Source organism: Globicephala melas, chromosome 16 (genome assembly GCF_963455315.2).
Source record: "Globicephala melas chromosome 16, mGloMel1.2, whole genome shotgun sequence".
NCBI classification, from domain to species: Eukaryota; Metazoa; Chordata; class Mammalia; order Artiodactyla; family Delphinidae; genus Globicephala; species Globicephala melas.
Window position 1 is genome coordinate 81,976,916 of NC_083329.1, and position 27,392 is coordinate 82,004,307.

General features: G+C 47.9%; 1 protein-coding gene across 1 annotated transcript in view; it reads right to left on the minus strand.

Annotated features, from left to right (window-relative positions):
- The window catches only part of GALNT2 (polypeptide N-acetylgalactosaminyltransferase 2), a 179,193-nt gene that overhangs the window by 23,041 nt on the left and 128,760 nt on the right, over positions 1–27,392 (minus strand). The window contains exons 4-8 of the mRNA XM_030839531.2: positions 11,987–12,085; positions 11,683–11,750; positions 11,361–11,426; positions 5,067–5,188; positions 2,894–2,981 (exon numbers count right to left, since the gene is read on the minus strand). Of these exons, the coding sequence (XP_030695391.1) occupies positions 2,894–2,981; positions 5,067–5,188; positions 11,361–11,426; positions 11,683–11,750; positions 11,987–12,085 (443 nt within the window). The remainder of the gene's footprint in view (positions 1–2,893; positions 2,982–5,066; positions 5,189–11,360; positions 11,427–11,682; positions 11,751–11,986; positions 12,086–27,392) is intronic.

The window sequence follows — 27,392 nt, forward strand, 5'->3', positions numbered from 1 at the left end:
CGGGTGGCAGAGCCCGGGCCTGGCCCCTGGTCCACAGCTGTCGGGTCTTGTCTTTCCTCAGAAGGTACCTGGCACACCCCACCTGCGGACGCTCTCCAGAGCATGGGCCGCGTTGCCCAGGGTCTGACAGCCAAGCCTCACTGCTCCAGGGCCGTCCATCCCTCAGCCCTCTGCCAGCAGGCTTTCTGTCCGCAGGGCTGGTGCAATGCCTAAGTTCAGACCTTCCGTCTGTGTGCTCTGAATCCAGCATTTATCTGCCCTGCAGCCTGAACAGGGTAGGATGGCACAGGGGCTCGGGGGCTCCTAGGCCGGCGTGGCACACATCATGGCTCAACCAGAGGACAGAAAGGTGCCCCCGCTGTCCCTGTAGAGCGCAGCGGGCTGGCAAATGGGAGCGAGGGGCTGGAGGGCCAGGCACCAGTGGTGCACGGAGAGGAAACAGACACAGACTGATTGTCTGAGGAGCCCGGCTCTCCCCAGACACGGCCTGCCGCGCACACAAGCACCGCCAGCCAGGGAAAAACAGACGTCCCGGTGCACTGTTGACAGAACACAAAGGCCTCAACTGGCCAGCTGATGTAACATTACCTGCATTTTGGGGGGAATGTTCATTATTATTTAGCTTATCAATTTGGTCCGAAGAGCCAAGCTATATTAGATTTTTAAAAATCTGCTAAAAACATCATCCTTGATTTTTCTTTTTTCCTAAAAGGGGTTTGGTGAAATGCTCTTAGAGTGAATCTGGCCCGGCCCTGGGGCAGCGGCAGGCCGCTCCCACGCAGGGCATCTCACTGTCCTGCACCGGCTCCGCCGTAAGCGGCTGCCACGGGAGATGGAGAACCGTCACATCTCAGCTCCGGCAGATCCTCGGGGGGGGGGGACACACTCTGGACACTAACGCTTTCTTGACAGCCAAGGCTCCGAACTCTTTATAGCCCCAGCGTGCTCACCATCTTCTAAGACTCTCCTGACTCTTGTTTCCCAACCTAGGTGCGTCCTCCCAGCATGACGGCCCGGCCAGAGGCCTCTGGGGAGCTGCCTGGTCACAGCCCTGCCCTCTGCCGGCCGCCCTGTGCGGCTGCACTGTCATCAACCTGTTTCTCAGACAGGGACGCCGAGGGCCAGAGGAAAAACAGCTCCCGTGGCGACACCGCCTGAAAGAGGCCCCAGAGCCCGGGCCTCCCTGGCCGGTCCCAGGGTTCTGATTTCTGAGGTTCCGTCCAAGGCCACGGTTCTACTGTGTTCTTTTTTGGATGTCAGTTGACCCTCAGTCTGTGTGTCTGTCTGGAACAGTCCGTCTCCTAATCAGCTCAAAATGTTGGAGATGGGAAAAGAAGCCCCTCATTTTAGAGAAAGAAACAGGGGTGCTAGGATGCTGGAAAAAGGGTTCACTCATCTCAGGTATGAAAAATCAATAGTGAATAAATTACACACGGAAAGTAAAGGCTCTGACATCTCTGTTATATCTCTCTCTACAGCAGGCTTCGCTGAATTCTTGGCTCTCAGCCGAGGTCTGAGAGGCAAGGCTGCCGGCCAGCTGAGATTCAGAGCAGGAGGCATTTACTGGGCTGTGTGGGAGCCCTGGGGCCACAGGTCACCCCCATACACACACAGTCCCTGGGACACAAGGGAGCCTGGGTCTACAGGTCACCCCCATACACACACAGTCCCTGGGACACAGGGGAGCCTGGGGCTACAGGTCACCCACATACACACACAGTCCCTGGGACACAGGGGAGCCTGGGGCTACAGGTCACCCCCACATACACACAGTCCCCAGGGACACAGGTCACCCCCACGTACACAGAGTCCCTGGGACACAGGGGAGTCTGGGGCTACAGGTCACCCCCACGTACACACAGTCCCAGGGACACAGGTCACCCCCACGCACACACAGTCCCGGGGACACAGGTCACCCCCACGCACACACAGTCCCGGGACACAGGTCACCCCCACGTACACACAGTCCCGGGGACAGAGGTCACCCCCACGTACACACAGTCCCGGGGACACAGGGACACAGTAGAAGCCTGCTCCTCAGGCAGGGCTAGCGGGACTCCCGTGCGCCCAGCAGCTTCGTGAAGCTCCTCGCGAGAACACGGTTTACCCAGCTGGGGTCCAGGAGCCCCCGGGGTCCTCAGGCCCTTTCAGCGGGTGTGTGACGTGAAAACTGCTTTCAGTTTATGCTAAGGCTCTACAGGCCCCTTTCAATCTCATTTTTCCAAAGTGCAGGAAGGAGCGTTCTGGAAGCTGCAGGACGGGCAGCGCCCACGTGGCTGCGTCCCCTGGTGCTCTCACCGTTCTCAGCCTTACCTTCTAACACGGCAAACGCTGATCACTACGGCCCACGTGAACAAAGCTCTTTGGGGCTTTCAATGTGAAGTTTTAAGAAGGTAAAGAGAGTATCAGACAAATCACTGTGGGACCCCGCGGCGGGAGGGTTTGAGGGGTCACACTTGAGCCGCAAGAACCCCCAGGAAACTGGCAGGGTCATTCAGATAAAGGTTCCCCAGGAAGGTTCCACCACGGCGGGACGTGGGTGGCCGGCGGGCAGGAGAGGCTGACAGCCAGGCCGCGGGAGGGCTGCGCTCTGCAGGCCTCGGGGCCCAGGAGTCACGGGTGAGCGGGGCGGACGGGCTTCCAGCAGGCGACGGACGCTGCGGTGAGGGGGAGGGTGGAGAGGGCAGACCCCCATCGGCCTGGCGTCTCCACACCGGCTCCGTACGCCAAGCCGGTGCCAGGGACGGGAACCACGCCTACCGCCTAGGGGAGGCAAGGCCGTTTCTGTCCCCTGGTGAACCCCGCCAGCTGAACACAGGGGCGCTCTTGGCCGCGGCCCGGCTCGGCCGCGTGCAGGCGCCGTCGCCGTCCCTGGGACCCGCGCAGCACCTACCGCCTTTTAAGTCCGCAGACGCGCCCACGTACTGAAAGTTGTCCATGTTGATGACGTCGATGATGGGGGACACGACGCGGGTCCTGTCCTGCAACGCAGCGAAGGCAACAGCAGGTGTCAGAGGCAGCCGGGACCCGCACAGGCGGAGGCCTGAGCGTCACCGCTCACGGGGAGACGGCCGTGCCGGTCCCCTGCCACCCCACGCCCTGGGGGGCCCGGCTGGGCACCTGCAGCCCTGCGCTGCGCTGGGTGTCGGGGGCGCAGAGGACGCTGCCCCCCTGGAGGCGCCCGAGCGCACGGGGCCGCCCTGCGGGTGTTCACTGCCTGAGAGCCTCTCCCGGGACCCTTCCTGAGTTGTTTTTTTTTCCCCCCAAACAGCCAGGAGCAAATGTCAATTTTTATTAATTCCAAAGAAGGAGTTTTCAGAGCGCGCCAGTGTGAGACTGGAGTGTTTCATTTAGTGTTTTCCCAAATGTCAAACCTCAACCATGGAGGAACTTTCATTCTAACAGGATCTAAGCTCGGCTGTACTTAAACACCAGTAATGTGTGAGCTGCAGGAAGCCCCAGGAAAGGACTCACGGCTGCGACGCCCACACAGATGCGACCCCGGGCCTGGGAGCCGAGTGTGGTGTAGAGGCTCCAACCGCATCACAGCGGACGGGTGACCGAACTGACTAGAGAACCCGGAGCCCGAGTCTGTCTTACCCGCGGTTCCACCCAACACAAAACATTCCCTTAGGCTGAGGCCTTTCTTTAGGCCACACTGTCGCTGCTGTAGTTAGAGTCTGTGAACACAAGACCTTTGAACTCTCCTGCCCTCTTTAAACCGGGCTAGTTGGTGCTGGGGAGGAACTCTGCCCCACGCTGACAGGGGACACAAGGGTGACGCTTCCCTGAGCCACGCCAAGAACCTGAATCAGCCAGAGAAAGACTTCGAGAAACAAATTAGGAACAGGGCAAGCGGAGCTAAGAACATACATGTCAGAGGACCCCGCTCAGAGAACAGAGGGAAAGTTCAGCCACCACCAGGGGCAGGTTTACAGCGTGCAGCCCCAAGCGCAGAGGGTGACGTCCTCCACGCCCGGCTCAGCCTGGGATGGTGCCGCAGATCGTCAACTGCCCCACGTCCAAGTCCACTCCCTTTATTTTGATCTCTTTTGATGGGACTAGAATGAGGGAGAATGACCATTCTCAACTCTTCCCATTCTTTCTTTAGGAGGTGGGGGCCTGTTTAAATAACCCTGACAGCCTGACCACGAAGCACGCAGCCTCCACGTGCCCGGGTATCCTGACAGCTTTCATTTTGCCTCTGCGTCCCTGGGACGCACAGCCTGGTGGAGTGAGTAGCCAGGGACGGGGCCCCCGGGATGGGCATGCGTGCGTGTGTGGGAGGACTCAGGGAGGGACTCAGCGAATCCCACTTTGCAGCCTGGGCTCTGCCCCCTGTATGAGTTTTGGTTAAGTGATTGAAGTTCCTTGAACCCCAGTTCCCTCAACTGTCAAATGGGGGCGAAACCCTGGATTAAGGTAACGTGTAAAGCATCCAGCAGGTAGTTAGCGCTCAGTAAACGGCAGTGAACGTGAGGGTCACAGCACTAGTAGTTTGTCTTATTCATGTCTCAGGACTCACTGTCCAACCGCGATCCCTGCTATGGTGCAAAAAGAATGACTTTACTATTTCTCTAGTACTTTCATTACATCTACTTTACTGTCTCAAGGAAGTGCTTTCTTAGTAGGGAGGAAAGAAAGTCAATAAAGCAAGCAGAAGGCGAGAGAGCTATCACAAGAGGCCATAGGTCATACTAGTGATGATGTTTCTAGAAGGCGAAGGTGCACAGTCTCGGGTCAACCGACAGCCTCCCGCGTCCCTGTGTGGTTGGGACTCTGCCCCTCCCCACGAGCCGCAGCCTGGGTCTCAGGGCAGCACGGCCGGGCTGGGGACCCCACGGCCTCTGTCCTCAGCTCTCTGCCCCCTCGGAGCTCCGAGAGTCAGTGCAGAGCTTCAGGCAGGGAAGGAAGAGCCCCCTAGGGGAAGGGCTGTCGTAGCCTCTGCTGACCCTGGCCTCCTACCTGACAAATGAATTTCCCCTATTGATAGATTCCCGTGGAGGATAAAATCCTCGTAGGACCATGTCGCACACAGAGGCCCTTCCTCTGGCCCGCATCCTCACCTCGGCCACCCTCTCCAGGAGGGGCTCCAGCCAGTACTCGTTGCACTCGCAGTGGCTGTCCAGGAACGTCAGGACCTTGGCCTGGGCCGCGTCGGCCCCCCGCACCCGCGAGCGCATCAGGCCTGTGGAGTGAGGTCAAAAACACGTCGCGGGGGAATGCCCAGGGAACGCGAGAAAAACAAACAAGAACTGTACCCCCAGCACCTGCACCGACACCTCCCCACGCAGCCCTCTTGCCGGGCACGGAGTTTATCGCCAACGTGCATGGAGGGATCAATACCACCTTGCAGTTTACCCAGGTAAGAGTTCTGTCAGGACCTTTTGTTTTTTAAGTTAATTGGATGACTGAGAAAACAACTTGGAACTACTGCCTTATGAGGAAGGCTTTGACCTAACTGAAGTCTCCTTTATCAAGCAATGGAAATGTGGAACTTCTAAAACTACTCTCCTCTGACACGGCAACAGAGTTTTCTAATTAACTGGGCTAAGGCACGTGTCACCCAGACACTTTAAGTGCTAAGGGGGCCAAATTTAATGGTGATAATTTCATGATAACAGTGTTGTGAGTATCTGTGTGTTCTAAGACTCATCACGAGCCAAATTAACATAAATGATGAAGCCCAGTTGTTTGGCTTTTACACAAAATTAGTAACACTGTTGGTCACATCACACAGTTTATATAGCTGTGATCTGTTAGTGATATCATTGTTTATTATCACACATAGTAATATTCATCACTAGATGGTGTGGTCATAAGTGGCTTCTGCTGTGTATGCGGGGCTTTTATCTATCCGTGGAGATGTGAGATTATTCACAACCGGTAAGGACGGTGTTGTGAGTTCTTTATGCAGCACAGGGGTCAGGAAGGGTTTTCCATGGTTCTTAAAGAGCTGCATGACAGAGTAGGAAAAAGGGCAACGATTTCTAGTTCTGGTATTACGGAGCAGCCTGTAATAGGCAAACCCTCTCTCAGAGAACAAGTATAAACTGAGCAAAATAGAAAATGCAACTATAGGAAAGGGCTAGAGTAGCCGAGGGCAGGCAGAACCTAGAGGGCATTCAACCCTTAAAAGAAGAAAATCACAGAGTGAAATCCCTGGAAACATGGTATTTGCCCCCGATGTTACTCTCCAAATCCACTGCAGGGCAGCCTTTTTTGGCTTGAGGCGTCAGAGGGTAGAGTTTGGGGCTGGAGAGTGGCTGGAAACAGAAGGAGGAGATCCTGGGAAGGAGCTAAGTCCCAAATCTGGTGATAACTGCCCTTAAATCCTTGGTGGACGCCTGAACCTGCAGGCACAGGGGAGACCCCAAGGAGTCCATGAAGAGAAACAATTAGAAGACAGAAAGAACTAAGATTTCAGCTGGAATCAGGGACACAATTTTTGGCAATTGAGTTGTGCCTAGAAGGACTTGGCAAACACCTCATTTCTACAGAAACTCCAGAGGGAATACATTTAGGAATACGGACTACGTCTCAGGAATAAGGGATTCATCCAAGATACACATATGCTTTCGAAGTATAAAGACAAGCCTACACAAGTTCAAAGTCACGAGCTAGTAATTTAATTGCCCAGTATAACAAAGATCAACACCCTAGAGAAAGATAACAGAATCCAGTGTCTCTACAACATACCATTCACAATATCCAATATAAAATTTAAAAAATTAGTAGACAAGAGAAGAGAAAAATGTGATGCGTATGCAAGAGAAAAAACGTCAATAGAAACTCACTCCAAGATGACGCAGAGTGAAATTAACAGATGAGGATTTTAAAGCAGCTATTATGATAACTATACCCAAGAACTCCAAGGAAATGATCATTGGAATGAGCAAACATGGGGAATCTCAGCAGAGAAATGAAAACCACAAGAATTAAATGGATATTCCAAAACTGAAAACTGCAATTTTCTGAAATGAAAGAATTCACTGACGGCGCATAACAGCAGATTAGAGATGTCAGAAGGACCAGTGAACTTGAAGGTGGATCAATAGAGATTGATCCGTCTGGTGAACAGAGAAAAATTACTGAAAGAGAAAAAGAGCCTGAGTAACCTATGGACAATATCAAGTGGTATATCATATGTGCACCTAGAGTCCAAGAATGAGGCATAAAACAATATATGAAGAAATAAAAGGCCAAAAAGTTCCCAAATTTGGTGAAAACTTCAACTTACATATTCAAAGGGATCAGCAAACCTGGAGCAGGATAAATAAAAAGCAAATCAAATCTAGGCAAGTCACAGTCAAACTGCTAAAAACTAAAGATAAAGAGACAATCTGGAAATCAGTGAGAGGAAACAACCCATAACACACAGGGAATCAACAATAAGCTGACAGCTACATTCTAAACAGAAAAACAGAGGCCAGAAGACATTGGAATGACATTTTCAGAGTGCTGAAAGAAAAACTAACAGTCAACTCAGAATTCCATTCAGAGAAAATACTCTTCAGCAATAAAGAAGAAAGAAAGACTTTTCAGATAAACAGAAATTGAGAGATTTTATTGCCTACAAGAAAAAATAAAGTTCTAGACGTTCTCTGGGCTGAAAGGAAATGACACTAGATGGAAACCTGAATCTGTGGGAAAAAATGAAGATACTAGAAATGAAAAATACGAGGATAAATTTTAGAGTCCATTTATACATTCTAATTTCTTTATAATTGATTATTTAAAGCAAACATTTTAACACTGCACTGTGGGGTTTAAACCATCATTAACAACATATGAAGGAAACCACATGACAACAGCAGTATACAGGACAGGGAACAGAAATGGAATTAAAACCGTTGCAAGGTCTTACATTTAAGGTAAAGTTGTATGGACTCTAAATAGACTGTTATAAGTTAAAGATGCATGTTGTAATCCTCAGAGAAGCCACTAAAAGAAATGTATAGCTAAAAAGCTACGAGAAAATTCAAAATGGACCACTAAAAAAACACAAAACATCACTTCAAACTACATTACAAAGCTATAGTAATCAAAACAGTATGGCCTTGGCATAAAAACAGGCACATAGATCAATGGGATAAATGGAGAGCCCAGAAATAAACACACACACATATGGCCATTAATTTACAACAAAGGAACCAAGAATATACAGTGGGGAAAGGATAGTCTCTTCAATAAATGGTGTTGGAAAACTGGACACATGCAAAAAAATGAAACTGGACCCCTATCTTACAACACACACAAAAATAAACTCAAAATGGATTAGAGACTTGAACGTTAAGACCTGAAACCATAAAAGTCCTAGAAGAAAATATAGGTAAGCTCCTTGACATCAGTGGTGGCAATAATTTTTTTAATTTGACACCAAAGCAAAGGTAGCAAAAGCAAAAGTAAACAAATGGGATTACATCAAACTAAAAAGCTTCTGCAGAGCAAAAAAAAGTATTCACAAAATGAAAAGGCAACTATGGAATGGGAGAAAGTATTTACAAATCATATAACTGATAAGGCATTAATATCCAAAATGTATAAAGAACTCACACAACTCAACAGCAAAAACAAAAACAAAAGCAAAATAATCAGATTAAAAATGGGCAGAGGAATTTAAAGACTTTTTTTTCCAAAGAAGACATATAAATGGACAACAGGTCCATAAAAGGTGCTCAACATCACTAATCATCAGGGGCTTCAAACCAAAACTACAATAAGATATCACCTCACACTTGTCAGAATGGCTGTCATCAAAAGACAAGAGATACCAGGTGTTGGTGACGATGTAGAGAAAGGAGAACCCTTGTGCAATGTTGGTGGGAATGTAAATTGGTGCAGCCACTATGGAGAACAGTATGGAGGGTCTTCAAAAATTAAAAGTAGGGCTTCCCTAGTGGCGCAGTGGTTGAGAGTCCGCCTGCTGATGCAGGGGACACAGGCTCGTGCCCCGGTCTGGGAAGATCCCACATACCGCAGAGCGGCTGGGCCCGTGAGCCATGGCCGCTGAGCCTGCGCGTCCGGAGCCTGTGCTCCACAGCGGGAGAGGCCGCAACGGTGAGAGGCCCGCGTACCACAAAAAAAAAAAAAAAAAAACCAAAAAACTTAGTGTGGTGATCACTTCACAATATATGCATATACCAAATCATTATGTTGTACATCTCACATAGTGTTATATGTCAATTACATCTCAATAAACTGGAAACGATAAATTAATCAGGCAGGACAGTGGGAATGGAGGAATAAAAAGCACACAGGACAAATAGAGAACTTGGCCTATGAACACGGTTTTGGCTCCACTACCATTATTAAATAGCTGGATGACCTTGAAAAAGACACTTAACCTCTTTCAGCTTTAATATGTCCATCTGCACAACAAGAAGGACTAGGCTTTCAACCTTCAAAGTACATCAGTATTATTGAAATGCAGATGTCCAGGCCCCACCCCTAGAAAAACAAAAATTTTTATTCAATTGTGGGTCGGGTCAAGGCATGGTCTTCTTTTATTTTTTTAATTATTATTATTATTTTTTTGCGGTATGCGGGCCTCTCACTGTTGTGGCCCCTCCCGTTGTGGAGCACAGTCTCCGGATGCGCAGGCTCAGCGGCCATGGCTCACGGACCCAGCCACTCCGCGGCATATGGGATCCTCCCGGACCGGGGCACAGAACCCGTGTCCCCTGCATCGGCAGGCGGACTCTCAACCACTGCGCCACCAGGGAAGCCCCATGGTCTTCTTTTAAATTCCCCAAGTGATTGTAATGAATAGCCAGGTTAAGAATCGCTGGCACAATTAAATCCCCAACACTAAATGAACCCAAGGCCATGATTTTATGCAACTGATTTTCTCTGTCACCTAGTAGCATTGCTATGAGCATTTGTGTATATGTTTAACTGTTTGGGATACACACACACAAGCACACATACATTTGTGTGTGTGCATTTTCTCACTGGACTGTCACATTCCTCACTTGTTCCATATAGTTCTACCATAATCTGGCTTCCCACAGCTGCCTCTCTTCATTCCTCCCCCAAACAATGCCTCAGTGTGGGTTCTTACCCACAAGAACAGCCTAACGTAAAGCAAATGCAAATTTATATTTAGAAGGACTGCTTTCGATTTCTAAGCAGGTTAGAGCCCCTCTCTGGAAGCTAGCACTGTGGTTTGTCAGTTACAAAATGCCCACATGAAAGCTAACTTCTTTCTTTTATTCCCTCCTCCCGCCTCATCTTCTTTTTTTCCCCTGTGCCAGCAGACACTTTGGGTTTGAATTCAACAAGTTATCATGTAGTTTCTTTAGGGGCAAATACAATGCCAGATTCTGGTTTAATCTCAGCTTCGGGGGCAGATGTGAGTCCAGCAAACAGCTTGCTTAGGGGAAAGGCTGACCCCATTGTTTATGCATCTTGAACATCTGGATTGATGACCTTAGTCGGTTAAAATATGGTGTTGATGACATCGCCCTAACGGGCTCACCCACTTTACTGGCTGATTAGATTCTTGCTAAGAAAAACTGTATTTCCCGACTCCAGCTGGATTGCACAGGGGACCAGAAGAAAGACAATGTTCGCTGACCAAACGGCACAGCCACCACTCCAAGATCAACAGTCAGCCTCAAACAGCAAAAACGGCACATGTTTTAAAGCTCTGCCATTTTCCTACAGAAAGATTTCTCAGGACCACGGAGGAGCTGAGAATCCAGCCACCAGCTCTGTACCAGCATGGATGCGCTGGATGTTAATTACACTATGAGTCCGGCTTCCTTTCCAGACACTTCAAAGTAATGCTTTCCTCTCTGGAGCTTCTCTTATAACTACCAATAAAGTGGGCTCGATGAGCCCAGCTCCAGCAAAGACAAGACTGACATCAGGTTTCGAGGCTGGCATTTGCAAAATCCAGTAAGCACGTAACGCTGGTGGGCTTTCCCTTGTTTTTGATGGTTCACCTTGGGCAGGCTGTCAAACTGGAACCCCAGTTATTTTAACAGATGCCTGCAGCATGGAGTCATTAAAGTTCTCATTGCTAAATCTCTGTTTTTCTTCTAAATCCTAGTACTCAAGGGACTGATAAGACTTCCTAGGTTGTGAAAGAAAGAGAGAAGCCAGTTCTCTAAATACATAAATAAAAGCGTAAGTTGAACTATTGTCCTGGTTCACAAACAATTTCAATTAGTTAAGCTTTCGATATCCTTCCTGGGGTTGCTGGGAGAGGCTCCCAAGAGGCTCTGTTGGAGGAAGGCAGACAAAACACGAGACAGTTCATTGTTCTTGGAGCTGAAACGCTTCTTCACATTATTACTGGGCTCAGGAAAAGTCAGAATTCAACTGTCTTGGTACTGAACTGAGAAAAGTCTTACCTTCTCGCCGATCATTCCTGAGAACCCGCACTTTCTCAATTTTCCCCAAGAGTGCCCCGTCTTCCGCTAGGAAAAGAAAAGAAGCAAAGCTTTTGAAACTCAAGTGAACTAACGGAGGGCTCGGTGGGCAGGGACAGTGATTCTCCATCACCTTCGGGCTGGTGAGCCCCTCGGGGCTTGAGAGGCACCGCCTTTCTGCGGCCCCTACTTCTGGCCTTTTCTTGAAACTCATGCTTAGCACCCGCAGCCCAGGAAGGCTTGGGTCCAGAGGGCCAGACGGACAAGGATGCTTGGTGTGGGGGGGCAATCGGTCTCTACTTACGGTCATTGCTGTAGTCGTCCACCAAAATGATTTCTTTTATCAGGCGGGGCGGGCTTTTCTTAAGCACGCTGAGGAAAGGCAGAAAGAGAAAGCTGCAGGCCTTTCAGGCTACGACTGGGGTGCGCAGTTCTCACCCCTTGGCCCCCGCGGGGCCGCACAGTCAGGTGCCCTGTCTGCACCCCCGCAGACAGCCCCAGCCCGGCTGTGCTGGGGATCCGGCCCGCGTTCAGCATCCCTGCCGGGGGTCGTCCCCTGCCCGCATAAGCGGCAACGGGTGGCGACAGATGGCAGCCGCTGGCCTCACCTGACCACTGTTCTCAGCAAGGCCGACCTGGCTTCGTTGTGAAACGTGATCACCACGCTGGTGGCCGGCAGATCTACCCGCCACTGCTTCCGCTGACACCTGAAGGAGGAGAAAGAGTGACCTGAACGACGAGCCCGGCGCGCCCCCGACAGTGTGGGCAGGTGGCCCTGCAGGACGGGCACTCGGGGTGGACCTGTCGTCTGCAGGGGGCCCTGGCCTATTCCGAGATACGGCGACAACGGCACATAAGGACACAGAAAAACACAACCAGAGCAACATTTTAAAAGATGAGAGATTTCAGTGAAAAGTAACATATTGAGAACATCTTTCTAACATGCTGAAAAAAAAAGTGTGTTTCAAAACAGTGAAAGCCCATTTAGTCTCACATGCAGATACACCTCTACGGATGTGCTTTTCACAGTTCACAGTGGTTATTTCTGAGCGGTGGAACCAACTGTGCACCGCTGCTCTTTTCTCGTTTCCTACTTTGCCTGCAGCAAGCACGTGAACCGCTGGGATTCTTCCCAAAGTTGCATGTGGTACCTGGCACTACCCCACTGACGGCGCCCCCGATCCTGGAATGCAGGACACACGCCCCTCACCTCGCCAGACCGCGTCCACACGACGTAGGTGACAGCGGTGCAGGCTGCTGCGAGCGAGGGAAGGATGGCTGGGCACCTGAGCCCGTCGGCTCCCCCTTCCACTTGCGGCAGTACTGAAAGAACCCAGGACCGCTCTGAATAAAGCTGATTCAGGCCTGCAAACTACGGGCAGATTACAACAGGCACTTGTCACGTCTGGTCCCTGCAGACAGACACAAGGCTGCCACGGCCGTAAATGGCTGCTTGAAAACACAGGATGCTATAGCCCTAGGCTGAAGATGCTGAGGTATCACCCACTAGGCGACAGAAAGGACTAGTAAAGGGAGACTGGGCTCTGCAGAACCCATCATTAAGGGACCCTTCAATCCCCTGAAGGCTCCATGAACTTGAAGAACATGCCGGTGTAGAGGTGATGCTCCCATGAGAGAACAAGACCCCTGGGCGGGCTCACAGCTCACGAGGACATCTGTGAACAGTCAAGTCGTGGCGTGAGTGCATTCAGGGAGTTACCAGGCTGCTGGTACTACTGAAGCCGGGAGGGGGAAGGGGTGGGGCGGACAGCTAAAGTATCTTTGGCCTCTGGAAGCAGTTCTCCACCAGTAATTTTGTACCCAAGGTGGAGAAGGTGACGGTCTTGCCTGCAGTAGGGTAGGGAACACCAGCCGGCGCCCAGGACGTGGTCCCTCCAGGCTGCACTCACCATCTGGGGGTCCCTGCACAGGTATCACTTCAGTGGTTTCCACTGGAGAAGCTGGAAAACCTTCCATGGGGCCAATACATTTTCAAGAACTTGTTTTACTCCTTAGCTCTTAATGGAATTGACCACAGCTGTAAGTGATCTGCTCCCAGAATTAAAGGTATCTATCTTACATGGGAAATCAGTAGGAAAAGGAGAAAGATTAAAAAAAAAACTTTGGTGCTCAACGGCGCCTCAGAGGAAGACAGTCAACAGACACTGATTTTCCCTCGTGACTGGTAAAACTACTTCAGAGCAAATTTTGAAAATGAACGAGAAAAGCAGCAAAATTAAAAAGCAATTAGGTCAGATCACAAAATGGGCTTCTTTTGTTTATGTCAGTTATGTGGATAGCTGGATTTTAATTAACCACGAGAAAACAACGTAATATACCAGTCGCTGTCGTTTGGGAAAAGAAAGAATTCTGGAATTACTGTTGTTGATCATTATAGCTCCTGACGGCTAAGTATTTAACGACAAGTAGACTGATAAGGCTGGGTTTTTGTTGTTGTTTTTTAATTTCAAGAATCTGCCAACTGTTAGATTAAGGAAGTAATAAGTAAGATGCTGCAAGGTTCAACTGTAAACAAATTACCAACGAATGTCATTCCCAAGAACCCAATCTTGTAATGCTAATGAAGTAAGAACCCCAGAATGGGACGCCCTCTGCAATCAGGCCCCAACCCACCCAGTGGCGAGGGCTGAGCTGAGCTCGGGCTGGAGAGGCCACGTGAGAATCAAAAGGAGAGAAGGAAGCATTTTTCAGGCTCAAATCATAGTAAACTCGGCCGATCCAATCAGGTCCTATTCTCGCATTTTCTGTTTCTCTGCAGGAAGCCTCATCTCCAAGCACTTGGAATTCTCAAGGGGCTCTGGAAACATTTTTCAGAACACACAGGGCTGCTGCATTCACATCGTTTTATTAAAATTCCATAACACAGGGCATCAGGCACCTAGTTTTGCTAGGAACTGGCAATGAGGAAATTTCAGAGGTATATCCCATTCCTAAGGTAAAGAGGGATGACAAGTAAAGACTGAGGAGTATCTTATACCCCGTGAGTCTGAGTGTTACAGCTTTAGTATATGAATTCGGATCCTAAGTCCATACACTGTGCCAAGATAAAAGGGGAGGGTGGTATTTGAAGAATTTCTTTAAAAAGAAACAGAATAAATCTTGCATGTAAAGAGCGCTGTCCCTGCCAAGCAGAATTCTCTGCTCCGGAGCTGGGGGAAGAACACCCGCCTGCTATAGAAACCTGCCAGGGGAGCTGGCTGCCGGGGGCACCTTCATCCCTGAGCTTCTTTGGGAACTGACAGAAGCTGGGGTTTATTTGGAGTCGGCATCAAGGAGAGTCTGCAGTCAGCTCTGTTCTCCCTCCCGGATGACGCGGCTGAAGCAGCGTGATGCTGAGGATGGGGTTTGGGTCAAGTTCACTTGGGTTTCCAAGGGTCATTCTGGTAACTCCCTGTCCAGTCAAATGGGGACTTGAAAAAACTGGACACTGATTTTTTTTAAATCTCTAATTTAGCTTTACATTTCTCTGAGACTAGATGGCCATCAAAGCTGGATTCTGCATCAGCGGACATCAAGTGCAGGGAGCTCCTGAGCCCTCGGGGTGCAGAACGAACCCGGGGAGGCTCGTCTCTGACGCAGATGCTACACTTGCGGTTGGTCGAGACACTGATGACACAAACACACGTCCTCAGACTGGGAAGCGAGAGGCTCCGTTTAATATGGCGGAAGGCTGCTCCGTGGTGTGGAGAGGGGCACAGAAACACACCCTCTACGCCACGCCCCCAGGGTGCCTCCCCAGCCCCACCCCAGCTCATCCGGCCTGTGGTAGCCTTGGTAACTGAGTGATCCGAGGCACTTCATCCCTGTAAATCTTTTCAATATGTTATTCTTCTTTTTTGTTTTAAATTAAAAAAAAATTTTTTTTGACCGCACTGTGTGGCATGTGGGATGTTAGTTCCCTGAACAGGGATTGAACCCACGCCCCCTGCAGTGGAAGCACAGAGTCTTAACCACTGGACCACCGGCGAGGCCTGGCCCTTACAATCTTGCCTGGTTGTTGGGACAATCGAGTAGCGAAGAAGGACTCTGAATACTGGAAAGGTCCCTGTCGTCCTAATGAGGGTTACCATACGCATGTGGCAGCTGTGTGCCAACAGTGCCTGTGGGGGTTACCTAGGCGTCTTTCCCACCCCTCTAAGCCAGCAGGGTCCCCAGAGAGGGGTGTGTAGACCCCACGACCCTAAGCATTCAATACCCAGCCCGCGTTCTGACCATGCTCTGGAGTCCCCCGTAGGAGGAAACCTCTGGCAAATGGGGACCCTGAGTGTCAGTCTCCACGGCAGTGACTTCTTACTGCGCAGCCACAGCAGGTCTTCCCACCATGTCTCAGCTTCCCAGGAGACACCTCAAGGGGAGACACCAGGATCAGTCACGGTTTTTCAAGGTTCCGGCTGCTGTCACATGCATTTCTCTTTGCAAATTATTAAACTGGCATTCTGGATTCATTCAGCCTATGATTTTAGTTCGAGTCTGCCCCTGAGAGAAAATTTAGCTTTGATTTGCTGACAACAAAACAAAGCAAAGCAAAGCATGGGGGAAAAAAATAAACAAGCAAAAAAAAATAAAAATGTATTTCCCTGGGTTCACAAAGCTAAGGATCAAGTCTTGGGTCGTGATCAACTCAGTGTGGTAACGAATGTCCTGTGGCCTGTTTTTCCCAGGTCGTCACCCCCATCATCGTGGTTACGTGTGCAAGATATTTCAAACATAAAACCTAGAAGATGGGGCTTCCCTGGTGGCACAGTGGTTGAGAGTCCACCTGCCGATGCACGGGACACGGGTTCGTGCCCGGGTCTGGGAGGATCCCACATGCCGCGGAGCGGCTGGGCCCGTGAGCCATGGCCGCTGAGCCTGCACATCCGGAGCCTGTGCTCCGCGACGGGAGAGGCCACAACAGTGAGAGGCCCGCGTACCGCAAAAAAAACAAAACAAAACAAAAAAACCTATAAGATGTTATACAAGTGCCCATGCACCCTCCACTCAGCTTTTTCAAATCTTAATATTTTGCAACCTTGGCATTTGATGTAGATTTTTCTCTTAGCATGTTTCAAAGTTTTATTTTACTGTTATTGAGAGTGCCACAAAGAACTCGTTTTTTTTCTGGCTGCAATGGGTCTTCGTTGCGGCACGTGGGGCTCTTCATTGCGGTCTTCTCTCTAGTTGAGGCGCACGTGTGGGCTCAGCAGTCGTGGCACGTGGGCTCAGATGCCCTGCGGCATGTGGGATCTTAGTTCCCTGACTAGGGATCGAACCCGCGCCCCCTTCATTGGAAGGCAGATTCTTAACCACTGGACCGCCAGGGAAGTCCCTGATTCAGATTTTAAAATGAAACAAAACCTGACATGTAATCGTTGTAGGCCTGGGATGTCCTTCCCACCTCAAATCCCATCTTCACCAGCGGTAACCACTACCCTACATTTGGTAAATCAGTATTCCCATGTATGTCTTCAACGAACTACATGTGTACATCTTCACAAATAACACAGAGCCGTATTCTGCATATATTCAAAACGTGTATGGGTGACACTGCACTGTGCTTTGCTTCTCCGCCTTTGGGAATGCACCTGTCTTGACATGCACGGCTCTATCTCATTCACACCCACTGCTGCACAGCTGTCCCTTGTAGGAACACACCACATCCAATCCCTTTCTGCTGATGGCCAGTTTCTCTCTGTTAGGAATAACGCAGCCATGGACACTGTCTTTTCACATATGTGAGGAAGTTTCTCTGCATCATTTGCCCACAGGGAGGACGACTAGATTTACTGGCTTCAGCAAGCTGATCTCCAAAGGCTGTTCCCAGCTTCATCTCATCCACAAGGGTTCACACGGCTCCATATTCTAACCGTCTCTTGATAGCATCAGATTTTTACATTTTGCCCACCAGGTTGGTATGAAATAGCCTCTTATTATTCTAATTTTCATTTCCCTGATTACTAGCGAGGGCACACATCTTTTCATATGTTTATGAGATGATGAGATAGTTTCTTCTGTTAACTGCCTGCTCATACCCTTGTCCACTCTCTGTTAGGTTTTTACATCATTATTATTGTTATTATTTTAATAAATTTATTTATTTTTTTGGCTGTGTTAGGTCTTCATTTATGTGCGAGGGCTTTCTCTAGTTGAGGCGAGCGGGGGCTCACGGGCCCAGCCGCTCCACGGCATGTGGGATCCTCCCAGACCAGGGCTCAAACCCGTGTCTCCTGCATTGGCAGGCAGACTCTCAACCACTGCGCCACCAGGGAAGCCCCATCGTTATTATTTGATGATAGGAATTTATATATTCTGGATAGTATCCTTTGTCAGCCATATGCACTGCAAAAATCTTCAAGTCTGTGGCAGACCCTGTAATTCTGTTTAAGATGTCTTCTGTCAAACATATTTTTAAATTTTGGTTTCTCAAACTGTGGCCCTGGGGTAATGTTCAGAAAAAGGGTTTCTAACCTAAGGTCTCTAATATAATTTAGTAGGTTTTCTTCCAAATATTTTAACTTTTACAAATGCTTTTAACATTGAGGTTACCCATCTACCTGCCTAGACATATTTTTATGAATGGTATGACTAAGTAATCTCATTTTTTCCCATATGGTTAGCCTGTTGTCCCAGTGTCGTTTAACCGTTTGCTACGTCATTGCCGACTTGTGCTGTCACTGCTGTCACACCACATTTTATGTGTGTACGCTGACCCCTGGTCCCCTCCTGCTCTGTGCGTCTCTCTGTACTCGTCTCCCACTGCTGCCTGGCTGTGGCTCTGAAGCAGACCTTCACATCTGACAGGTAAGCTGATCCCCATGCGGTGTTCCTCAAGACTTCACGGGCTATTTGTGGCCATCTGCTTTTCCTTATGAATTTAAGGATCAGGTCTTTAAGCACTGTATGATACTGCACTGAATTTATAGATTAATTTGAAGGGAATTATTATAATCATTTCTTTATAATATTGTTTTTTTAACGTCCTTCAGTTATGTTTTGTGATTATCTAATTTTCTCCATAAAAGCCTTACACATCTTGCGTTGCATTTGCTCTTAAGAGCCTTACAGCCCTGTTGCTACAGTGCACGGGGTCTCTCCTCTTACATTTGCTCACAGGCTACTGCTGGCCCTGGCTTGTGGCTGTGGACCCTGCACTCGGCAACCTCACTGAGCTCTCTTAGTTCTGAGAATGTGTAGGTTCTCTTGGATTTTTCCATTCATCAATTCATCCACATTTTGTCCTTGGCTTTACACTTCTACATCTGCGGTTCTTGTCTTAATAAGGCACTGCTCATGGCGTGCAACACAACATGCAATAAAAAAGGTGGTAGAGAACACCCTTGCCCTGGCCCCATCTTCAAGGTGAATGCAATTAGATTTTCATGAAGTGTAATGTTTGCCACAGATGTTTTACAGACACCTTTAATCAGGTTAAGGAAATTCCCTTACAAGTGCTAAATTTTATGATTTTTTTTCCCCTTGCATCTATTAGGGGGATCATATAGCTTTTCTCCTTTAATCCGTTGAGAAAGAATACTATATTAATATATCTCCTGCTGTTCTATCGTTCTTGCATTCCTAAAATAAACTCTACTTGGCTATGGCTTTTTTTAAAAACAATAGAGCTCTGTTAGATATGCTAGTATTTGGCTTTGAATTTTTTCAATCTATAACCATAACAGTCATTGATCTACAATTTTCTGTTCTACTTTCTTTTTCCAGTTTCACAGCAAGGCACTCCTGTTCTCAAGAAGCAAACAGGGCAGCTCTCCCTCTTTTCCTACAAATTCTCTAAAACAGTCTGTGTTCTATGCAAACCCACGTGAGCCTTGTGAACCCGGGGAAGGCAAACTTTTTATCGCTGAAAATGTCTTTCATGGATTGTATGTCTTCATAGTTTTCTATTTCTTGAATGACTCTGGTAATTTTCATGTTCCTAGAAAATTAAGCATTCCATATAAGTTTTTAAATGTATTATATTTGCATAAAAGTATGCTTACAATTTTCTTACGATCCTTACAAACTCTACCTATAGTTATATTTGCTCTTTTATTCCTGATATTATTTATAGTTAATTAATTAATTAATTTTTGGCTGCGTTGGGTCTTCATTGCTGCGCGCGGGCTTTCTCTAGTTGGGGCGAGCAGGGGGCTGCTCTTCATTGTGGTGCGCGGGCTTCTCATTGCGGTGGCTTCTCTTGTTGCCGAGCACGGGCTCTAGGCGTGTGGGCTTCAGTAGTTGTGGCACGTGGGCTCAGCAGTTGTGGCTCACGGGCTCTAGAGTGCAGGCTCAGTAGTTGTGGCACACGGGCTTAGATGCTCTGCGGCACGTGGGATCTTCCCACACCAGGGATCGAACCTGTGTCCCCTGCATCGGCAGGCAGATTCTTAACCACTGAGCCACCAGGGAAGCCTTCCTGATATTTTTTAATTGTAGTTTTTATTTTTATCAGTATTCTTAGAGATTTCTAATTTTTGAAAATCAAGCTTTATATTATCCTCTTATTGTTTCTTATTTTTCTAGTTCATTAATTTTTTCTTCTTCCTTCATTATGTCCTTCCTTCTATTTTGAGGTTTACCCTGGTTTTTTGTTTCTCTTTGTAACTTCTTGATTCACAGAGCTGCCCTACGGCTTTAAATCCAACTGAATTCAATCACTGGAGAAACAAAGGCAGTTCTGTACTCAACAGAGAGGAGGGTAGGGTGAACCGGGGAGAGGTGCCAGTAGGTGTAATGAGTAGCTTTAACTCTGGGACAGAGCGACGTGGCACCTGCCTCTACCCTGCACCAAGGTACACACGTAGGGCGGTGCCTGGGGAGATGGACAGCAAACAGAGCTCTGGGCTACTCTGACCTCGCTCTCTCCAGCAGACCCAGCACCTGAAAAGGTGCCAGTCTCCACGTGTACCCTCAGTCCAGGTGAGACAAACCAAAAGGGCTCGTGTGGGGGTCAAGCTCAGACAGTGGGGCCAGGAGGGTTCAAAAGCCAAAAGAGGGCTTCCCGGGTTGCACAGTGGTTAGGAATCCACCTGCCAGTGCAGGGTACGTGGGCGTGGGCCCTGGTCCGGGAAGATCCTGCATGCCGCGGAGCAACTAAGCCTGTGCGCCACAACTACCGAGCCTGCGCTCTAGAGCCCGCGAGCCACAACTACTGAGCCCGTGTGCCACAACTACTGCGCCCGTGTGCTACAACTACTGAACCCGCATGCCACAACTATTGAGCCCTCACGCCTAGAGCCCGTGCTCCACAACAAGAGAAGCCATCGCAATGAGAAGCCCGAGCACCGCAACAGAGTAGCCCCTGCTCGCCGCAACTAGAGAAAGCCCACGTGCAGCAACTAAGACCCAACGCAGCCAAAAATAAATAAATTAAATAAATTAAAAAAAAAAATAAAGAACCGATCAAAGTAGACTGTCACTTCTCAGGCTCTCTGCCCCCTGCTTGTACATGGAGCTGTGTGTGTAGGGGTGTTACCACACAGGGACCCTGGGATGCAGGCTCTGAACAGCAGGTGACCCAGATGAGGCCCCGAACGCACCTTCTGCTCCCTTCCCTCACCCCCAGGGAATGCTGACATGATTTCCTTTTCAAAGGAAGAAAGGGGCAGGTCTGCTGTTTGAGTGATTGTGCCCTGGTAGCTGGACACAGCTGTCCCCACAGGAGGTGGAACTTCCCATACAAGCTGTGGCGCCAACCATGGGCTGGGCAGACTCCTCAGCAGGGAACACCCTGCTTTGCCAGCTGCCCTGGCATGGACTCACGGTCACCACAAAGCTCGGACAGTTTGTGAGTGCCAGACTCTCCCAGCAGCATGTTATTAACATGCAGATGCCTGGGCTCTGCCCACGTCAGTAGGTCTGGGTGATGCCTGGGGGTCTGAGCTTTAGAAGCTCTCCCTGTGCTGCACCCCTCAAGCCCTCCCACCTGGAGAGTCGGGCCTAAGGCCTTTGAATAAGGCCCCAGCACTCAGGGCCCTCTGGAAGGAGACCAAGTCATAGCTGGAGGCTGGATTCACAGCAACGGGCTGTGCACCTGAACCTGGCCACCCCTCTCTGCTCTTCTGAGCAGGAAGAATCCTCAGAGCCTCGACCTCAGGTACCTCTGCTCCGACACAAGGAAAACAAGGGGTCGGTTTCACACTGCCATCTCCATGGGACGTTTGCTCTGGAGAGTCTGGGGAGGATGGGCGGGCCGGGGGATAAAATGGGAGTTGGAAATGGAATTAAAATTGAAACAAAGCAGGAAGGAAAAAAAAGAAGGCTAGCAGCTGTTGTATAATGTTCATTTAATTAAAATACACTCTTAATAATCCTTCAAACAGTGATGATGACATAATATTCCACCTAATCAACTAATTTCTGATCAGTCCTAATAGCTAAGGAGCTTATTCTACAGAGGTCTTTTAAAATGGAAGAGAACCAAATCCTAAGATATTTTAAAACCTCTGCAGGACCCATCTGAAATTAAGCTTCTTAAAAACCCAGTTGTCAGGAGATTTCAGCAAGCCCCAGGAATCACGGCAGGTCCGTCTCACTCTGAAATTCTCGGTCTGAAGTCCCGTTCTGGTGCCCTGTGCTGTGTCTGACACAGGAGTGTCTTCTTAAACCAAGGACCTACCCTTCCCGAGACACCAGAAACGGGAGCCTGTCGTATTTACTGCTCTCCCTTTGAAGCCCTCCGATCCCCTGGAAAAGCCAAGGGCTCCAGAGGCTGAAAGGACAGCGGACAGCCCCGAGAACGGGCTCATTGCTGCGCAGTCACTGCAGCACCAGCCATGGAAAACACACACCACCCTGAACACACAGGGTCCTCCCCTCGCCCCGAGGGGGCGGACGTCCGGTTTCCACTTGCTTTCAGCCAGCACCTTTTGGTGAAAGAGAGATGTTTTCTCCTCCAACAAGCATCACCTGCCCTTTTGCCTCCAGTTTTACAGACACTAAATTTTAACTGAAAACTTTTTCAAGAGTCAAGGGCTATTGAAAGTTGTGAAAATAACAGCCGTGGATGAGGCCATCTGAACTTCTTAATCCCTCCAAGCTCACTTCAGGCAGGACCTCTGGCTCACCGCCGGGGGTGGGGTCAGTGCAGAGAGAGGCCACCCAGTGCTCGAGCCTCTCATCCCTCCCGATGCCGGGAGCCGCCCTCTCGGGACGATGAGAGCCGCGGGTCCCTGCCCCACCCCCAGACTCAGGGCATCTCTCGGAACCTCAGTCTCCCTTCCGGACCGCGCACTGGGGTTTCCAAGCTGCTCTCTGCACTGCTGTGAAGACACGTGCTCCCTGCTGTCTCAACAGAGCCCTTCTGGGACTTAGTCAGGGGCTTTCTTCTCTGCCCTGCGTCTTTCTCTTTCTGCAAACCCGAGTCAAATAACTGACTTTGTGTGGCCACTTAGCAGTGGTTCTGACTTTTAAGGACGTCGACATACTGCCAAAGATGATGCTTCTGGGTACTTTTCGAAGACAGTTAACTGCACTATGTTGCTGTTTTTTTAATAATAAATTTATTTTATTTTTATTTATTTTTGGCTGTGTTGGGTCTTTGTTGCTGCGTACGGGCTTTCTCTAGTTGCGGCGAGCGGGGGCTACTCTTCGTTGCAGTGCGTGGGCTTCTCATGGCGGTGGCTTCTCTTGTTGCGGAGCACAGGCTCTAGGCACACGGGCTTCAGTAGTTGTGGCACGTGGGCTCACTAGCTGTGGCACACGGGCTTAGTTGCTCTGCGGCATGTGGGACTTCCCAGACCAGGGCTCGAACCTGTGTTCCCTGCATTGGCAGGGGGATTCTTAACCACTGTGCCACCAGGGAAGCCCCTGCTCTATGTTTTTGCTTGTTGTACAAAGATCAACTTTTCACTTAATGACACTGTTATTAGTAATCAAAGGTTGCATTGGACCCATTTCCTCACAAGGACGAAAGGCAAACAGATCATCCTGTCACTGGATAAGTATTGATACAGGATGTAAACTGGAAGCAAAAGAGTCACTACTTTAACTCCCCTCCTTGGCCCCAGCCTATCAGGGGTTCCATAGAAAGAAACAAACAAACACCCAGCACTTGACTTGGCATGGCATGATCCCATCCACTCCAACAAAAGCCAGGATGATGTTTGGTTCCTTTAGACTTTGCTCATGTCAAGTGTAACTGCATCCTTTTGGACTCTCAGGAAAAAAAAAAATTAACTTCTAGTTAATGACAGAATGATAAGGTTATTTGATAAACGCTCCCCGACACTGACAGTTACCGATGTATGTTCGGTGCTTCTGACTCTGTAACATCGTGGAATTTCTTCTGTACACACCTGAAGAAGAGTACACCTGTCTTGGCAACACAAAAATCATTCCCCTCTCGGTCCTTTCTTACAGATGTTTTCGGTGAATTGCGGAGCCCCAGAGGCGAGTCCTGCTTGGCCAAAGACAAACTCCTTTCCCTAGACCCTGTCATGGTCACAAATAACCGTGACTTAGTTCTGGCCAATGAACAGTAACAGAAAGTCTGCAGGGGGCGTCCAGAAAAGATGGATTTTGCTGATAAAAGCAGAGAGTCACTAAAGAAAAGGCCATTTCTGACCCCCTTGCTTCCTGCCTTGAAAGTGACCAAGATGCATGGAGCTATGGCAGCCTTCTTGCAACCACACGAGGCAAAAAGCATGAGGCAGAGAACCCAAAATGCGGAAGAGGGTGGTAAGGGAATCAGAAAGAGTTCCCAGCCCAGTTGAAGCAGCCTTAGAGGACGACCTCCAGACTTCATGTTAAACAATTTAATGTCTTTTTTGCTTTAAGTATCCTAACTGATAGAATAAAATAAACGAACAAAATCAGAATGGCTTCAGGCTTCTCAGTGACAGAACTAAACAGAAAACAGTGGAACAACGTATACAGAGTTGCAAAGGAAAAACAGACCCGCCGCAACAATTCTATGCGCTGTGAATTTACCATTCTTGTATGAAGGGAATGGAAAGTAGTTCTCAGGTAAGCAAGCCAGGAAAGTGTTTCAATTATCTGAGCCATCTGAAAAACCACGTGAAGATCTACTCTCAAAATAAATAACTACATAAACCAACCCAAGAACTCAACTTATGACATGAAATGTTAGGATGCATTAAAACTATTTCAGCAGTATAGCCTAGTAGACGTGTGTAAATATGTTTATACAAATGAAAAATTTCTTAAAAGAAGATATTTAATAAAATATAATTTTGTTAAATAATTACATAAAATATAATATTAACAATAAACAGTATCTAAGTCCAGATAAATCAATAAAACCATAAAGTGGGTGGGAGAAAGTATAAACATATTCATTCTTCATCTTAAAATATATATTGTTTTATTCTTGGTATTTATCCTTAGCATTAAATCAACATTTCTCTAATTTTCAATGTTTTTGTTGAATTTTTGTAAACATGAAAAATTGCAACTAGTTGAATTAAATGTAGGAAACAAACTTTCTTAACCCCTGGAGAAAAAATAAAACTAACAAAACTAAGGACCAACAAAGAAGAACACATTTTCCATTAAGATAAGAATGAAAATGGTAGAAAAAGCAAGGAAGCAGGAAAAAGTAGAATGACATAAAAAAATTAAAGACCAAACACGAAAATAGTTTTGTCCTATTAAACTTCAGACTGTCACGTTGATCTAAAAATAAAAATACACCACTAGGTTGCTTACAAGAGGCAAACCTAAATCAAAATGACACCCAAAAAATGAATCTCATAGAAGACAAAAACGGGACTTCCCTGGTGGTCCAGCGACTAAGACTCTGTGCTCCCAATGCAGGGGGCGTGGGCTCGATCCCTGGTCAGGGAACTAAGATCCCGCATGCTGTGCGGTGTGGAAAAAAATTTTTTTTTTTTAAAGTAAAACATATAGAGAAAAGGAAAACACTAGATGCAATGCCAGAGAGTCATTCTATGCTAATAAGGTACACAATATAATTTCTATTCCCCAAATCACTGTATTCAAACATATCCAGCAAACACTCAGAAATAAGCAGGTGTCACAAAATTGCAGCAGGTACTTCAAACTCTCCTGTCAAGTGGACGGTAATAAGAATCAAGAGGTTTTAAATGCAGTTAATCAGGTTGGTTTAATGCGTAGATTCTGAATTTCTGAAACAATGACAGACACTACTGGCCTTTAAAAAAAAACACCCATCAAATATCGATTGACCCAGGGACAACAAGAGAAGCCACCACAATGAGAAGCCCGCGCACCACAACAACGAGTAGCCCCTGCTCGCCGCAACTAGAGAGAGCCCGCGTGCAGCAAACGGAAGACCCAATGCAGCCAAAAATAAATTAATTAAAAAGAAAGCTAGATTTAAAATGTTTCCTATGTAGTACTGAGTGAAAAAAAAATGACATGCATCTAACTACTGGAGGATATAGGAGACAGTTCAGGAAGGATCTACTCTCTTAGCGATTTTCAAATATACCGCATAGCAGTGTTAACTACATCACATCCCCAGAACTTGTTTATCTTATAAATGGAAGTTTGTACCTTGTGATCACCTTTATCCAATTCCTCCGCCTTCTACCCCTGCCTCTGAACCAAATCTGATCTCTTTTCCTATGAGTTTTTTTTTTTAAGAGTCCACATATAAGTGAGATCATACAATATTTGTTTTTCTCTGTCTGAATTATGTCACTTAGCATAATGCCCTCAAGGTCCATCCACGTAGTCACAAATAGCAGATTTCTTTCTTTTTACGGCTGAATAACATCCCATATTGTGTGTGTGTGTGTGTGTGTGTGTGTGTGTGTGTGTGAGTGTAACGCTTTCTTTATCCTTTCATCCATCAATGGACATTTAGGTTGCTTCCATGTCTTGGCTATTATAAATATGCTGCAATGAACACGGGGGTTCAGATTATCTCTCTGAGACAGTGATTTCGTTGCCTTTGGATGTATACCCAGGAGTGGAATTGCTGGGTTCTATGGTAGTTCCATTTTTAATTTTTGGAGGGAACTCCATGCGTTTTTCAGAGTGGCTGCACCAGTCTACATTCCCACCAACAGTGCACAAGGGTTCCCTTTTCTCCGCAAACTCACCAATACTTGTTATCTCTGGTCTTTTCGATGAAAGCCAATCTGAGGTGTGAGGTATCTCATTGTGGTTTTGATTTGCATTTCCCTGATGATTCATGATGTTGAGCACCTTTTCATGTACCTGTTGGTCATCTGTATGTCTTCATTGGAAAGATGTCTATTCAGGGCCTTTGCCCTTTTTTTTTGGCGGTACGCGGGCCTCTCACTGTTGCGGCCTCTCTCGTTGCGGAGCACAGGCTCCGGACGCGCAGGCTCAGCGGCCATGGCTAACGGGCCCAGCCGCTCCGCGGCATGTGGGATCTTCCCGGACCGGGAGCACGAACCTGTGTCCCCTGCATCGGCAGGCGGACTCTCAACCACTGCGCCACCAGGGAAGCCCCTCCGCCCATTTTTTAATAGGATTATTATTATTTTTTTTTTGCGATTGAGTTACATGAGTTCTTTATATGTTTTGGGTATTAACTCCTTATCAGACACATGATTTGCAAATATTTCCTGTCGGTTGTTCTTTCATTTTGCTGGTTGTGCCTTTTGCTGTGCTCACCACCTGTTTATTATTGGACCCTCGACCTTGACCTGCACGCTCCGTGACCTCCATCCTTATTTTCTCTCTATTGCGTTTAACATTGTCTTATTCCATATAATTTGATCATTTATTTTATTCTCTTCTACTTTCACTCCCTCACTGGAAGCTCTATAAAGGCAGAGATTTTTTATCAGTTTTGTTCATTGCTGTTTCCCCAGTGACCAGAAAAATACCTGTCACATGGCAAGCGCTCAAATCCTTGCAGAATGAATACAGGAACGCAAGAATCAAAAGAAATCAACACTGAATAACAGAAAACTTTGAACCCAAGTGCGATATTCCTATTGGGATATTTCCTTTTTTAACAGACTGAATTTCCAAAGACATGAATTTTCTCTCTTCTCGCATCATCGTCAGATGGAGGAAATCATGGTTGATCCAATA